Raw genomic sequence first — 18,121 nt, 5'->3', positions numbered from 1 at the left:
TGCATGAGAGATCTGTAGGAAAGTTTTGGTTTGGGACTTATATGGGGGAGTTTTGACATTACCTCAATATGGTTACTGCAAACTATCAATAAATAAATACATTCTATATATGAGTCCAGAGATGCCAAACAAAATGGAAATAAAATCAATCAATAGTTATCAAACTGTGCTCTCTCTGGGGAGCTTCCAAGTAGTAGTATGGAGAGCTGCTTCTACTTCTTCATAATCACAGAATCATAGTAATGCACGGCTGGAAGGGACCTCAACCAATCATCTTGTCCAGACCCCTGAGCTGAAACAGGACCAAATATATCTATATCGTCCCTGACGGGAACTTGTCCAAATTGTTCTTAAAAATCTCCAGTGAGGGAGATTCCACAATCTCCTCTGGAATCCTATTCCAGAGCTTCTTATAGTTAGGAACATTTTCCTAATATCTAACCTAAATCTCCCCTGCTCATTACTTCTTATCCTACCTTCAGTGCACATGGAGAACAATGGATCACTGTCCTCTTTAGAACAGCCCTTAACATATTTGAAGATGTATTCGGTCCCTTCTCAGTCTTCTTTTCTGAAGACTAAACATACCTAGTTTTTTTTAAACCTTTCTTCATAGGTCAGATTTATTATTGCGCTCCTCTGAACTGTCTCCAATTTGTCCACATCCTTCCTAAAGTGTGGTGCCCAGAATTGGATACAATCCAGCTGAGGCCTCACCAGTGCCAAAATAGAGCAGGACAGCTACCTCCTGTGTCTGACATATAACACTCCTGTTAATAAACTCCAGAATGACATCAGTCTTTTTTTGCAACTGCATCATATTCTTGGTTCATATTCAGTTTCTGATTCACTATAACTCCCAGATCCTTTACTGCATCTCCACCACCACCATCACCATGACAGTTATTCTCCATTTTGTATTTGTGCATTTGATTTTTCCTTCGTAATGTAGTATTTTGCACTTGTCTCTACTGAATTTCATCTTATTAATTTCAGACCAATTCTCTAAATTTGTCAAGATCATTCTGAATTCTAATCATGTCCTCAAAGTGCTTGCAACCTCTTCCAGTGTGGTGTTATATGTAGATTTTATAAGCATACTCTCCACTCCATTATCCAAATCATTAATGGAAAATATTTAATAGTACCAGACCTATGACAGACCCCCAAAGGGACCACACTAGGTAAGCCCTCCCAGTTTGAAAGTGATCCATTGATAACTACTCTTAAGGTTATTTTATGGTCTTTCAACCAGTTGGGCATGTGCCTTTTTGTAATTTCATCTAGGCCACATTTTCCTAGTTTGCTTCTGAGAATGTCAAGTGTCAAAAGTCTTACTAAAAATCAAGATCTAACACATCTTCTGCTTTCCCACCCACCCAATAGGCCCATAACCCTGTCCAAGAAGGAATTTAGGTTGGTTTGGCATGACTTGTTCCTGACAAATCCATGCTGGCTATTCCTTATAACCCTATTATCCTCTAGGAACTTACAAATTGATTGCTTAATAAATTTGTTCCGATACCTTTCCAGGTATCGAAGGTCCTCTTTGCTCCCCTTTTTAAAAAACATGTTTGCCCTTCTCCAGTCATCCGGGACCTCACCAATCCTCCATGAGTTCTCAAAAATAATTGCTTACAGCTCCAAGATTGCATCAGCTAGTTCCTTAAATACCCTGTGATGAATTTCATCAGGGCCTGCTAACTTGAATACATCTGACTTACCTAAATATTCTTTAGCCTGTTCTTTCCCTCTTTTGACTTGTTCCTTCTCCCTCATTGTTAATATTAATTGTGTTAAGTATTTGGTCACAATTTACCTTTTTAGAGAAGACAAGCAAAACAAGTATTAAACAGCTCAGCCTTTTTTGGATGTCATCAGTTATTAGCTCTTCTTCCAAGCTAAGTAGAGGACCTACATTTTCCTTTGTCTTTCTCTTGCACCTATTGTATTTAAATAACCTCTTCTCATTGCTTTTTATGGCCCTTGCTAGGTGCTACTCATTTTGTGTCTTTGCCTTTCTGATTTTCTCCCTACATGCTTGTGCTATACTTTTGTACTCCTTCTTAGCAATTTGTCCATGTTTCCTCTTTTTTTTTTAGGGTTTCTTTTTGATTTTCAGGTCACTAAAGAGCTCCTGATGGAAGTTTATTGGCCTCTTACCATTCTTCCTATCTTTCCTTTGAACTGGATTAGTTTGTAGTTGTGCATTTAATATTCTCATTGAGAAACTGCCAGCTCTCCTGAACTTCATTATCCCTTAGATTTTCTTCCTCGTGAAATCCATCATTTCATGATCACTTTCACCCAAATTGTGTTCCACTTGGAGATTTGAAATCAAGAAGCATTCAGTCTTCCAATAGTGGTACTGCCTAATAGTTGTCACCCAGTTCAGGATAAGTGTGTGTTGTCCAGAGGCTTTTTTGAAACACAAAATACCCAAGTTTCTCCCTGCAACCAGTACCACTGCTTCATGCCTTTGCCTGGAGTTTTAGTCTAAATTAATTTGTGACTGAATTTGCTAATAATACCAAAACAGAAGCCAGTACACAGGAAGAGAGAACCAAACATCAAAGAAGTCAGGCATTATGGATCGCAGACAGTGAAGGAAGAATAAGTTTTAGGACAGTGACAACTTAACCATATTTACAAAAAGTCAATAGTTCTACTACTATCATCACGTTGGACACCTCAAAGTCACATCTATATTTATCTAGTTTTATAGATTTATTTCAAATGATAATTCAGATGCTGACAGAGCAAGTTTGGCAATGCATCAGAGTGCTTTCTGTTTATTTGCACCAGCGTGGTAAGGACATCACAACTCTCATACTCTATAGGTATAAGAGTTGACTCAGAAGAGCAAGGCTGTTGGAGGGGCATCCCACTCAATACACAGGTTGAAGAATGTGGGTGGTAGACCTGTCCCCAAACACACAGGTTTTAAGGAGGATTGGATTCAGGTCTGAACGTCTCATAATCCAGATTTATTTCCTCATGTGCTCCTGAAAAAGCACTGTACATAGCAGCAACCCAGCCGTGGCCTTCTCCTCTCCTGAGAAGTGCTGCCAGAGCCATGTTCCCTGTGCATGTGGTGTAAATCTTCAAAAACAACCGCCTCAGTGTTATTTGCCAAAAAACAACATAAATTTAACAAAAAATAATACAAAGACTTGATACCTCTACGGTAAATATGTAATCCTCCACTCAGGGAAAGGAAATAAATTGCAAGATACAAAGCTGGAGTAGATGGGATAGAACTGAGCAGCAAATCTCCTGCCTAAAACTGCATTTGTTTCCATCTTGACTCCTCTTGACTGTCCTAATGTTAGTTATTCCGTGGACCCAAACATCAACTGCTTGTCTTCAGTTCAGGTGGGAAGACCGAATTTGGAGAAGGATCCATGAGAGGATTTTGATCATAAGACGAGAAAAGGGCTTGTGGTTTAGTTTAGATAGGAAGATCAACAAAATGTATTTCAAATTTGACATATTAGGAAATATGTACACAGTAGGAATAAAAATAGAGTTTTATCCCTCATTTGCTTTTATGGATAATGAGCGAGATTTTCAAACATGACTACAGGATTATGTACCAAATGTTTGAAAAATACCACCATATAACTTTAAAATGCAAATTGCAGTTAAATACACATACACATTTTCTTTTTCCACACAAGTCACTATTTAGTGTACTCATGCTATTTGTTCATTGGCTCTCAAGCAGACATGCCAAACCCACGGAAAAAAACACAAAAATTGGGCTTGTTTTTGGTTTAACTGGCTTGTGAGTTGCTTGTTGGCTAGTTTTTGGCTTGTAGCTTGTTGCTTCTTCTTTTTTGATCAGCTCCTCGCAAGCAGGGGCAAGGTGGGGGGGAGGGGTAAGAGAGTCGGGGTACACAGCGGGCCCACCACAGTCCCAGACTGCACGCCAGAGGGATCTAGTCACATAGAGTGTTGGGGTTCTTAGGGATTGCCTTGTTTTGAAATGGGATTAGCTTGATTTTTGGCTTATTATGAAAGTCGGGGTACTTATTTACCATGTGAAAGTTGGCAACTGTGCTCAGAAGTGTTCTTACATTCTCAGGCAAACACCTGAGTAAACAAAGTGTTTAAAGTAAGTTGACATTAGTTAGTAAGTTGACACCAGGTTAGCAGAAGACTGCTGGGTGACCACCTCTTGTCTGCCATGTCATCATAAACTCATCAAGGCTAGGACTTGTCTCTTAAATTGAGCTGATTAAAACTTAGAATTTCCATTCTGTGGGAAAGTCAAGCATTTCAGAATTTCTTTTTGTCTTGAATTGAAACAAGAAGTTGAAATTTCAAAATTTCCCACAAAACGAAATTTCCAAAGTAATTCATTTCAATAGGGGTGAAGGGCTTCATTTAGACTTTTATAATATCAGATGTCAAAACGAAGTGCTTTGACCTCATGGAACTAAACATTTTGATAATTTACCATTAAAAATGGTGAAACTGATATGTTCCCATGAAATGTTTTGATATTTTCAAATCTGCATTTTCCAATGGGAAATTGATCCATCAGAAAAAAATTTGGTCAGCTTTTCTCTTACTCTGTACAGCGCCAAGCACAATGGAGCCCTGGTCTCAGATGGGACTTCTAGGCACTGCTGTAATGCAAACAACAGAGGAGGCTTCTCTGTTTTGCTTGTGAGCCACTAGTTCCATTCTGAGAAATATTTCTTCTGGAGGAGGTTGTAATAGATCTGCATGGCAGCTCCTACTGGGGGAAAAGTATGCCAGAGCCCTAAATTCAGGTCTTGTGCATTTCTGTTGAACCTGAACATTAAGTGCTCTCTCTTTGCTTCAGGGAGGCTTGTAGATTTATATCAGCTGATGTACTTGCATATTCAACCACAGTAAACTGAATTGACAAGATACAAGGAGATAACAACATGCCAAAAGGAGCTAAATACCAAGAACTAGATGGTAAACAGAGTGGGAAGATTGGAAGAGATGGGAGCAAATGAATGAAATACATCCCCAGCATGAAAAGATGGGTAATACCACATGGTTTAAATGCCAGGCACTAATACAAAAAAAATATTTACTGAATGGTTTTAATTATACTTTCAAGATAAGGCATCTGTGCATATTTCGCAGAGGGCTGACATCCCTGATAAGCTATACCGGAAGATAAAGTTGGCATCTGATTAATTTAGTGACTGCTGCTTTATAAAACAAATAACTAAGGTGTGCAGAGAGTCACTTACTTTATATATAGAAGGAATGATTTGGTTCATTTTCAGCCTGTGAAACACAAAGACGTCATAAACTGCTGAAACTGCTAGAACAGTCACTCCTTGCTCCTTCCACAACATGCTGCAGCCAGCACAGAGTCCTGTCCCCAAGATCCAGCCCCAAGCGCTGGTTGAGTAGCTTCTTGTAGAGCAATGTTTAACATAACACATCAATGAGAGCAGAAAAAAGAAGCAGGCTCCAACATCAGCCCTCCCCACAATTCCTGCCACTGCTTCAGTGTGGATGGGATGAGACGCAAACAGCAGGCCTGCGATTAAGGTCCAATATCCATCCCCAAACAAGATTCTGGAGAAGTTTGTGAAAAGCCCGGTGACTGCAGCGTGTAACAGGACATTTACAAGGTGGTAGCTCCAAGGATCCATGCCTCCAATGGCATGGTTAATGCGAAAGGAGAGCGTGCAGAGAGGACGGTAGGACTTGTGACTCCCACTGTGGGTGAGGAGAGTTCCCCAAAAATCATTGTAGAATATGTGGATCCAGGGGGTTTCTGGCAGAAGATCCTGGTTTGTCTTGATAGCTCGGCTATTAAAAAAATAAAAAGAAAGAAATGAATCAAACAGTCAAAAAGACAACTGAGAAGATACAATCATATTGCTACGGCAATGCAAAAAGATCCTTGTTTCGTTATTCTTTATGTTGTGCAAGCAAGAAAATGGCATTATATCAATGCTATTTTACTTTGAGTTCTGAATTTTTACTAGAGTACAAGAGGTGTTAAAAGTGTCTGTATCTATTGACTTTTTCTAAAATAAATTTCCATATAAATTGGCTTTTAAAACATTAGAAACAGATGTTATGCTGAAGCCATTAAATAAAACACCCTTCAATGACATTCATCTGAGTCTAGCCCATGAGCAATCGCTTAAGATTTGATGGGTTATAATTAAAATGTAAAAGAAATATGAAAAACTGACAAACTGACAAACATTGTTGAAACAACTGATCCTCGAGCAATTCAGAATTAAAACCCCAGCTGGCCTTTCATACTCAAATTTTAATTTAGATGTTAGAATGATTCTGAATGTCATGGATGAACAATAACTACATGAAGTCACTAGACATATGCATATTTTGTGCTGCTACATTGGCCCGTTCATAGACTTTCCTGTATATATTTTGCCTGACATAGAATGCTCAGAGAATGCCTTAGGTGTGGCCAGAAGACAGAGTATGTTAAGGATACAATTCCACCTTTTCTTCGAATATCTTAAATTTATAAAAGATATATATTTTACATTTTAAGATGTACTACTCTATGAATTCTATGCTGTGACTATCTTACTGTAAAAGTAAAACTTAGTGTAAGAGCTTAGTTTTATCCATTTGCGGTCTGTATGTCTACATTCAGCTCAGTAGAAACCTGTCCACCATAACATTTGCAAAACTATTTATTCTTACAAATTCTATAATCTGTGTTAACAAATCACAATATGGGAGAAGGTTTTAGACCCACACAGCTTAAATAGATGTCCAGTGTTCAAATAATAGCTTGCCCCCATATGTAAAACAATCTTTATAAAATTCTTGTTTCAAGATGCCTTGTTTTAACTACTAAATACAGAATGGACACTGTTATTATTATTACTAAACATCTATATTACAGTAGCACCTAGAGTCCAATCAGGTTGAAGCTCTATTGTACTAGGAGCTGCACAAACACGTAGTCAGGGATAGTCTCTCTGTGTTCAGATTTGCTAGTTACAGAGCCACCTGTGTCAGGGCCTACCTTTCCAACTGGGACTAAATACAACAAATAAGCCCAGACATTTACCAAAAACATCATATGGCACAAAGAGGCCACAACAAATGCAATTCATTTGCCAAATCACATTTATTTTCACCAAGAGGCTGCAATATATTGTGGAAAACACGTGCACCAGTGGACTGAAAAATCACTTCACAGTTCTTTCCAGTGACATGGCACAGTTAGAGAACACCCCAGAGCAAAGGAGCAGATGGATATGCCTTTTACTTCACTGACATGCTTCACAATTTGTAAAAACCCATTTTTAAAGTGCCCTGCTCTCTAAAGAGAAGGGATGGAATCCTAGCTCCACTGTAGTCTTATTTAACAGCCATAGTTAATAAGATGGCGAACTCTATTCTGGGAAGCAGTGACCCTGAAAAAAACTTGGGGGTCATGGTGGATAATCAACTGAACATGAGCTCCCAGTGTGATGCTGTGGCCTAAAGATCTAGTGAGGTGGCTGGAAGTGTAAACAGGAGAATATCAAGAAGGAATAGACAGGTTATAAAACCTCTATTTGGCACAGGTGTGACCACTACTGGAATACTGTGTCCAGTTCTGGTGTCCACAATTCAAGAAGGATGTTGATTAATCGGAGAGGGTTCAAAGAAGAATCAAGAGAATTATTAAAGAATTGGAAAACATGCCTTACAGTGAGAGCCTAAGGGAGCTCAATCTATTTAGCTTAACAAAGAGAAACTTAAGGGGTGACTTGTCGAAGAGCAGAAATTTGATAAGAGGTATCTTCAGTCTTGCAGACAAAGGTAAAACAAGATTCAGTGGCTGGAAGTTGAAGCTAGACAAATTCAGACTGGAAATAAGGTATACCTTTTTAACAGTGAGGATAATTAATCACTGGAACAATGTATTAAGGACTGTGATGGATTCTCCATCACAAGAAACTTTTAAATCAAAACTGAATTTTTTTTTCTAAAAAGAAATGCTTTAGTTCAAACCAGATTTAATTCAGGGAAGTCCTATGGCCTGTGTTATGCAGGTCAGATGATCAAAAACATCCCATCTGGCTTTATAATCTATGAATCTGTGAAGATGATGGACAAATTCCCACTGAATTCAAAGGGGCCAGTATTCTACCCAATACGTTGAGAAAAGAGTTACTAGAACACTATGACGAGAAGGTTCTTCTTCTTCAACATGGAACACAGAGATACAACATTATGTTTTTCCATACTCACTCCTTCCACATGGACACACATGGACACGCACTAGAGAGACTGGCCAAAATCAAGTCTTTAAATTTAGACAGCAGAGAGGAAAGGCCTGAAATTCAGATCTGAAAGTAAATGTTGAAGCTGAAGTCCTTTTCTGCATTAGAAAGGATATAACAGACACTTTAGCTGGAAAAATATAAAAAGTGATCTCAAGAGTCTCATATAGGCCATCTTATTTTTATCCCATTATTTTAAGGGACTTGTGTGTGAGAGTGACACATTTCTTTAATAAAAAATGCTTATATGCTAAACTGTAGCAACTCCGTGCAAATACTCTAAATGCCATGTAGCTCAGCAGTTCCATTGTCTAAAGCACATTCCTCTAATGCCTTTAGACATGCTTACTGTCTGCATGTCCTTTTGTCTCTGCACGTATGGAGGTTATGAAGAGGTCGCCATAAATCCTTTAAAGATCTGGTGATGCCGCTTAAAACACTTTACATTTTTCATTTTGAGTTCTGCTTCTACCATGGATCAGGTTGCCTGTGTTTGTTTTCCCAACCCCACAAACACTTTTTCCTTTCACTACTACTAATAGAGGACGTTTTTATTTTGGGGGATTGGGAAAGGGAGGGGATAATATTTGTTTTTATCTGCTCCTGCTCTTTACTCCTTTTCGGAAATCTTAATAGAGCCTCTGTTTGTGATTTCACAGTTGGCGATAACAGCTTTGAGAGCAACCAACAGAGGAACGGAAATTCACGGGAGAATGGAGCATGTTTGGGGCTAGATAGAATTAAAACTATTCTTTGGGATAACAAAGTTCAAGGCCTTGGCTGACATATAGATTATATGGGGATGGCAGCACTGGCACAGATAAATCCCAGTGAGCATGGCTACGAGTGATTGAAAGATACACTGATGGAGTATGGAAGCCCCTTTAATAGTTAAATATATTCTCCTAGGCAGAAACCCCAAAAGATAAAGTGGCAGTTCAACTGCCACTGCCCTAACTCAGGCAGAATGTGTATGTGTGGGGGTTTGGTCATCTTTCTGAAAACAATGATAAACACCATTATTAAAACCATATAAGTAATAGTTTTAAATAAAGTCATTAAATGATTATGACATCAATACACAGGAATAACATAACCCTGTACAACACAGTACTTTCCCGATAGATCAGCTACATTTAGAAATTAATGGAGATATCCCATCTCCTAGAACTGGAAGGGACCTTGAAAGGTCATTGAGTCCAGCCCCCTGCCTTCACTAGCAGGACCAAGTACTGATTTTTGCCCCAGATCCCCAAGTGGCCCCCTTGAGGATTGAACTCACAACCCTGGGTTTAGCAGGCCAATGCTCAAACCACTGAGCTATCCCTCCCCCCCCCAATATGGAGTGACGTAGGGTACAAATTCATTCAGGAGGTAAAGACCTCCCTTCTCAACTAGACACGTCACCCATATTCTCCTTCCCTCCAGAAACTAACCATACCTGTCTCATATTTGCAAAGAAGCACGTAGTGTGCAGTCCAAAACCACTGTCACTCAAGTAATTCTTTACAGACCTAGCAACAAATCTGTCATAACTCTAACCCTTTCCAGGTTAGAGCTCTTTATCTGCAAGCCTTGATTTAAAATTTTATGTACAGTATTGATCACACTCTGCTTAGATATAAAATCCTGACATCTCTGAAGTTTCAGGAGAGCTGCAGTGCATGCAAGCAAGATAGCATATTCTAGCATTTTCAAGTAAATGTCATAAAAAAAACATAGAACTTGCTGGTTCCATAGCATTTACTTGATGGTTTAAGTCATATCACAGTCTGTCTTCTCTCTGCTCCAAAATCTATAGTACTGACAAAAATGCATTCCCTCGGATTATTTTTTTCTGAACTGTTTACAAGTAAAGAGGACTCTGTTCATGCTCTGGAGTGTGAGGAAACACAATTGAACAAAAGTTAAGTGTCCTACAGCAAAGAGGCAGTCTCCTATAGGCACTGGCTAGCATTCAGCTACTACTGTTTCATATTATGCAATCTAATAAAAAACATTCTTGGCCAAGATTTTTGTCATTCATTGCACAAAAGGATGCAGGAATACAATTTCCATATAAACATCAGAAGAACCAGGCAGTACTAAGGCATATTGCAAACTTCAAATTTTAAAAAGCAAGGAATAGGAAATTTCACTATTGCTGTCTAAAGATAGACTATACTATACAAACATCCATAGAGTACATAATCCCCAGAGCTCATTGAGAAAGTATTCTCCAATACCACCCTCTAAAAGGAGAATAGGTAAAGGAAAATGGGAAAGAAATGTGAATTTTAAACTAAGCTGAAGTATTTTTTTTTAAAAAATGTTCCACGAAGTGGCAGCGACTTTCTGTGCTTCCATGAAACAGACTTATGGACTCTCAATCCTAGGAAAGAAAATAATCAGTTCACATCATAATAGCTTAGTAAGGTTTCAAGAGGCAAATTTACTTTTTCATCAGTTGATCTTGTCTGACCATTCTGGAAGTTTTCCAGATTTCTTTCAACTGCACAATTCAGAACAATCAGTGGCTCAAACTTAATAATCATACAGTAAGGCAATCCAGACCCCAGTGATGGTAGGGTCTGGGTTACCCAAACAGTCTATTCATTAGAAATGAGGCACTTTGCAGATGATAACTTAAACCTGAACACAGTTGAAGAAAGAGTTGAAAGTCTATGGCTCTTACACTACAGGTATAATTATTTTATGGAATGGCATTGGTGATATTCTCAGAGAAAGCTGCTTCTCTTAAACTCCTATTAAAAGGTGCAAGTGATAAAAAGTGAGGGATCATAACAGGAACTCACTAGCAAGAAGAGGCCGGCAAAAGAAAGAGTGGGGGAAAATGAACAGACCTGAATAAAGGAAGAGATTATAATCCTCACTCAGAGGCCTGAAAACACTTGTCCCGAAATTCGAAAGTGGGCAAGAGAAAAGGAGAAACACAATTCTAGATATTTATTCTTATTTCTAAATATTCTCATTAATTCCCATTTTAAGTCAATAGGGTACCTACAAACAAACATCATAGCATGTGCCAAAAAGGACAAATGGACAAAAACTACAGCACCTAAGATCACCACTGCAGGACTGAGCTGCAAGGACATTCGCTATACCAATTCCCCTTATACTTACAGCTGTGCATGTATAGTTTGCATTATATCTTATCAATTCCCCCAAATAAAAAACCCTAAAGGAGACTAATAAGCAAGCTTTTTCATTTGTTTTTTGTTTTGATATTTGAAAATTAATTGTTATTTGTATTAAATTAGGAAGCAAAGAAATAACTGTTAATTTTGCTACCCCCACTGAGTAACCAATTCAAGAGCAATTGTAAGAGCAGCTCTTCTTCACACCTTGGAAAGCACTGCTGACATGTTCCCTATAATGGCTCCTGCACTCACAACATTCTGAGTTCTGCACAGATAGAAAGTAGTATTAATTGTTGGCTCTGGGAAAGATTCTGGGATAAAAGAAACTACAAAATGCCACATTAGCACTGTCTTCTCCCCCTCTCGTACTAATAGTTTTCCTTTGGGTTATATCCTGCAGATTGGTCCAATATTGCTAATGGGAATAATAAGAGAAACTCCAAAAGCCATTCACCGCTCTGAAAAAGAACTGTAAACTCTGTTCTCTCTAAAAGGCACCGGGTCACAGGGGAAGTCGTTTTTCAAAGCTCCAACACAACTGGCATTTTTACTTTCAGCCAGCCACAGACAAGATTTGCAGACTTGTTAGAGAACCTACTTTCTTCAATTTTTAATGCCTGCCCATTTCAGACGTCCCAGGAGAGTGGGATGTCTTACTCATAGTATCAAAATGGATTGGTTTTGAAAAAAAAATTCTTATAGTCAGCCATCAACACATCTGAAAATGGAAGTCTGATAAAGACAAAAGCTCTGATGGCAAAACAATTCCTATCTCCCCATCCAAACCAAAAAAAAATCTCTAGCACCAGCTATAGAATATTTATTTGCCTGTATCTGTGCACACCTAGGAGCACAAGCATGTTTCAGATAAGACTGTTTCAACAAACTCCAAGAATGTGAAAGATCCAATAGTTCACACTCACAAAAATCAACAGATGTTTTTTAAATTAACAGCTATATATGTCCTAAATGTATATGCTAGTGCTAAACTGATCCAGGTGTTATCACCAGGGTAAAAAACAGATGTGACATTTTAAAATGATTTAACACATTAAACCATGTGTCCAGCTTTAACATTGCTAATGGTCCCCATATGTTTAAAATGAACATCAGTATTTGAAGTACAGAACACATTTTTACCAAAAGGAGAACACCTAAATACATGCAAGAGGCTGTTGTCCCACTTGGGCTCATGTCAAACAGACAAAAGTCTAGCAACATTCTGTACTGGTAAAGCTCCATTTCTTTATTCCTGAGATCCTTTTGGAATCCTGTAAGTCAGACCGCTGCCACTAAAACCACTAGCAAGAGTTATTGATACTCTGCAAAGTCAGAAAAATTTTCTAAGTGCATATAATGTTTTAACAGCTTAGCCCAGCATCAACACATTAAAACTTGAGTCATTCAAATGTTTAAGTACCTATAAGCACTAAGGATTTAGGCCTGAATACTCAAAAAGAGTTAAGCATTGTGATACACTACCTAATCCTTAGGCACCTAGAAAATTACAGGAACACTATGATTCACAAAGCCTAAGGTAGGTGCCTAGACTCCCTATACAATGAATGGGGACTGATAGACCCCTTAGACTGAGATCCACAAAAGCCAACACAGTAGGCAGGGAGCCGTCAAACCTAGCCAATCCGAGATACTGACAAGGGGTGTGTGTACTAAACCCCACCCTCCTCACGGAGATATACTTGTATCCGATTAAAAGGAAAAACTTACAATATAGAAAAATAAAGTCAGTATCAAGTCTACTGCTTTATACTGTGCCTAGTAAACGTCTGCCAATACTATGGATCTTTTATATGAGTATAAACAGATTTACCCATGTCACACTGAGGACTCTTACACTGAAGAGGGAAATCATTTATCTTGTGTAATGTAACACAGGAAGTAAGAACTATGCACTGAATATGTTGCTGGTATATGGGCCCTGAAATAAGATGTAAAAAATGGTTATAGTGTTGATAAGTCCCTGACCATCAGTAACAGTAGTTCCATACCAAACCCTCTTATCTTAGTGCAATAACTGAAAAAAACAACATGCAATGGGCCTTGTAGATCATTCTTACTCAGAAACAGCCACAGATCAGCGAAGTGCTTAACCACAGGCTTAAACTGAGATGGGCAAATTTTTAATCTGAAAGTTGTTACCAAAAATGCAGAGTCAGGTCAAGTGAAACATTTTGTGAAGTTGTGTCTATTTCAGCTAATTGTTTCATTCTATGGGAAAAAAATCCATACATGTCAAAACGATTCATTTTGATATTTCTGAAATAATATATTTCCATTTTTTCAGACTAGATTTGGGCACCATTCACAAAATGGGAGGTGGTCGAGAAGGAGGTGGTGGTGATGCTGCTGCTCCTCTTATACTCCATGTCCCAGGGATAATTTTTCTCTAATAGTCATTGGGCCATAGCGACTGGGAAAAAGACTCTGACCCAGTGCCTAGGGCACTCACCTGGGTGGGGGAGACACCCTGGTTCCAATCCTGTGCCAATGAATATTATTTACACAGAGTGAAATATTTTCAACACGAGAGGCATCCATCCCAGAATAGCCAATAGCTTGGCTGTTAGAGCACTCCTCAATTCCAGATGAGATGTGTGTTCAAATCCCTGCTCCAGAGCAAGGATTCAAACCTGAGTCTTCCTCCTCCTATATGAGTGCCCTAACCACTGGCTGTAAGAGGGGAGATCACCACCACTTCCTCTTTTGTGAATCTAATTATTCATTTCCTTTGCTTTTATTAAAAGTTCCCCCCCCCAAAAAAAATTTCTTTGTGGTGGGGTCAAACAAAACCTTTCATTTGACCTGAAATAAATGTTTCCAACTTGTTTGATTCACTACTGATTTAAAAAAAAAAAAAAAAAAAAAAAAAGTTTCACTTTGACCCAAACCCAATTTTATTTTATTTTCTGGAACTGCCAGCAAACCAATAAATCAGTTTTTCCACACAGCTCTATGCTGAAGGCGTTTCCTGAATTGGGACCTACGTGAATCATAGCTTTGTAAGAGTGAAGGGAGCAGATTTAGATTCACATGTTCACAAAGACTATCAAAACATTAATACAAAGACAAGAACAAAATGCATAGAGAAAGGTTACAATTCCACAAATGTGCCATAACCCCTTGTGATGTCTAACACCACAGTATAAGGTGCTGTATCCTTTCCATATTTTACAAATTCCCGAATACCCTTGAAGAGAATTATCTTTCAGAGTGACATAACATTTCCAGAATGCGAAGGGGAAAAAAATTGAAATTAATTAAAATAACTGTCAAACATAATGGACTTGCGAATTCTAGAAACTGTGCTTTGATTTTTTTATTACCACTATGTAAGATGGTAACCAGTAGCCTATTAATTGCCAGTTCCTAAACTCCAAATAACTTTTTGAATGAAGAATTCTCTCTGCATTATTCCAAACAAGGAAGAGTGGCTTAGGAGTGACAGAAACAGAGGTTTACAACACTCAGGGGTAAAAGTAGAAATAGGGACTTACCGGTACGGGGCTGGGTTGGGGCCGGCTCTGGCCCCCGGAAGGGGCGGGGCATTGGGCGGAAGGGGCGGGGATGGGGGGGTCAGAGCCAGCCCCAGACCACCCTGTACCGGTAAGTACCCTCACCCTCCGCCACTGGGGTAGCAGCGGCAGCCGGGGGCTCCGGCAGCAGTTTAAAGGGCCCAGGGCTCAGCTGCCGCTATGCCCCAGGCCCTTTAAACCATGGCCAGAGCTCCCAGCTGCCACTGCTACCCCAGGGCTCCATGGGCTATTTAAAGGGCCGGGCTGTAGAGGTAGTGGGAGCCCAGGGACCTTTAAATAGCTGCCGGAGCCCCGCCGCTACTCCAGGGCTCTGGGGGCTATTTAAATGGCCCAGGACTTCCCTGCTTCTACCACCCAGGCCCTTTAAATAGCCCTCGGAGCCCTGGGGTAGCGGCGGCGGGGCTCTGGCAGCAATTTAAAGGGCCTGAGGCTCCAGCCGCTGCTGGGAGCCCCAGACCTTTTAAATTGCCGCCTGGGTAAGTCGGGCCGCCCCGGTACAGTGCACCGGCTCTTGCCGGTATGCCATACCGGGACATACCGGCTTACTTTCACCTCTGACAACACTGGAATGCTGTTGGGCACTAGCTGGATTTCACTAAAGAAGTGTGCTGCAGTTTATTGATTTTCTTTGACTAAAAGGCTTTGAAAGCTTTAAATAACTAAAGGTTAAAAATGTCTTGGTTACAAAAAGGTTGAGATACTCTATAAAATATTGTCCTCTTCAAATATAATCCTTTCAATAGCTAATTTTGAAGTGTTCGGACATTTCTTTCTCTTGCATCATACCATAAGAATAAGCATACTGGATCAGACCAATGGTCCATCCAGCCCAGTATCCTGTCTTCCCACAGTGGCCATGCCAGATGCTTCAGAGGGAGTGAACTGAACAGGGCAATTTATTAAGTGATCCATCACCTGCCATCCAGTTCCAGCTTCTAGCAGTCAGAGTTTTAAAGACACTCAGGATTGGGTCCTTGACCATCTTGGCTAATAGCCATTGATGGACTATCCTACCTGAACTTGTTTAATTCTTTTTGAACCCAGTTATACTTTTGGCCTTCACAACACTCCCTGGCAACAAGTTCCACAGGTTGACTATGTGTTGTATGAAGAAGTACTTGCTTATGTTTGTTTTAAACCTGCTGCCTATTAATTTCATTGGGTGACCCGTGGTTCACGTGCAGGTGTAAATAGCACTTCATTATTCACTTTCTCCACACTATTCATGATTTTATAGACCTCTATCATAGTCCCCCTTAGTCATTTCTTTTCCAGGTTGAACAGTCCCAGTCTTTTTAATTTCTCCTCATATGAAAACTGTACCATACCCCTAATCATTTTTGTTGCCCTTCTATGCACTTTTTACAATTCTAATATATCTTTTTTGAGATAGGGCAACCAGAACTGCATACAATATTCAAGTTGTGGACATTCCATGAATTTATATACTGGCATTATGATATTTCCTGTCTTATTATCTATCCCTTTTCTAATGGTTCTTAACATTCTGTTAGCTTTCTTAACTGCTGCTGCACATTGATCAGATGTTTTCAGATAACTATCCACAATGACTCCAAGATCGCTTTCTTGAGTGGTAACAGCCAGTTTAGACTTCATCATTTAGAATGTTTAGCTGGGATTATGTTTTCCAATGTGCATTACTTTGAATTTATCAACACTGAATTTCATCTATCATTTTCCTGCCCAATCACCCACTTAAGTGAGATCCCTTTGTAACTCTTCACAGTCTGCTTTAGACTTAACTATCTTGAGTAATTTTATATCTTCTGCAAACTTTGCCACCTCACTGTTCACCCCCTTTTCCAGATCATTTATGAATATGTTTATCAGCACTGGTCCATGGGAGGATCCCACTATTTACCTCTCTCCTCTGTGAAAACTGTCCATTTATTCCTACCCTTTGTTTCCTATCTTTTAGCCAGTTACTGATCCATGAGAGGACCTTCCCTCTTATCCTGTGACTGCTTACTTTGCTCAAGAGACTTTGGTGAGGAACCTTGTCAAAGGCTTTCTGAAAGGTCAGGTACACTCTAACCTAAATTTAATTTCTGAGTCTGCTCCCATATACTGAAGAGGCATCATGCCTCAGTAGTAACCTTTGATGTGCCTGAAATATCCCCTGTTTTTTAACCAGATACAAAAACCATCCTCAAAACACACCCACACAAGACTACATGAAATCTGAAGCCCTAATTAAAACTACTGCATAGCATAGCACAGCACTGCTTTAGTATCCAGAGATGGGGGTGGAGGGCAGAAATGAATTTGGCGTAGTGAGAGAACTAAGTATCTTCTGATACTAGGTATTGTCAATCTGCTCTCAAGAGGTAGCAGATAAAGGTAGGGTAAGGAGAAGAATGGCTCATGTTTTAGAGAAACTCAGGGAGAAGACACAATTACTTACTGTGCACAATCTTTCTCTAAGAAACCTTGTTGAAACAGATATTTAAATTCTTTAACCAGAAAAATGTGTTGTGCTCCTCTCTCTGTCAGTTCATCATGGTGTTTACCCCAAACAATACAATACTTTATGGCTAATTCTGTTCTGCTGAGATATTAAGCTCTTGCATGATGAGCACTTAGGTTACTCTTTTGCAGCATTTTGCAGGCCAGCCAGTAGTTTGGAAATAGCTCAAGATTTTGATATAAAATTTAATGCCAGCTCCTGATACATGGCCAGAATTCATAGTTAGAACTTCCGCTGACCTTTCAAATCTATTTTAGTTGATAAAAGTGGGCCCAGCAGGCCTTATTAGATTTACTGTTCTATGGTGGACCATGACACTACACTATTTCTCTTCCCTATTTTTGTTCAGAAAAAAATAACTTTACCACATCTACATACAGTAACTCAGAACAACAGAAAATATTAAAGAAAATAGGAGGCATTTCAAGGCTCCAAAAAGTAATAGCTACAGCAATTAAAGGGATACAGACAAAGAAATGCTGACTCTTATCTAGATTTATAAGATGGGCATGAAGAAATTCCTTGTTTTACAAGGATCCTACTGACTATACATACATAAGACAGCCAATCTTGAAACAAGTAAATAAATCTGAGGAATAGCTGAGACAGTTCAGGTTTGCTGTGCTATTCATGCAGCAATAGTCACTCATTCACACAAGTTTCTGTTTCTTTTGAGTA

General features: G+C 39.3%; 1 protein-coding gene across 1 annotated transcript in view; it reads right to left on the bottom strand.

Moving 5' to 3' along the window:
• Positions 1-18,121, bottom strand: part of TMTC2 (transmembrane O-mannosyltransferase targeting cadherins 2) — a 356,223-nt gene that overhangs the window by 211,513 nt on the left and 126,589 nt on the right. Inside the window, 2 exon segments of the mRNA XM_054027472.1 lie at positions 5,238-5,725; positions 5,728-5,808. Coding sequence (XP_053883447.1) covers positions 5,238-5,725; positions 5,728-5,808 — 569 coding nt within the window.

The sequence above is a fragment of the Malaclemys terrapin genome, chromosome 1, assembly GCF_027887155.1.
Source record: "Malaclemys terrapin pileata isolate rMalTer1 chromosome 1, rMalTer1.hap1, whole genome shotgun sequence".
Lineage (NCBI taxonomy): Eukaryota > Metazoa > Chordata > Testudines > Emydidae > Malaclemys > Malaclemys terrapin.
The sequence above is the reverse complement of the archived record's forward strand: the minus strand, read 5'-3'. Positions and strand labels throughout refer to the sequence as shown.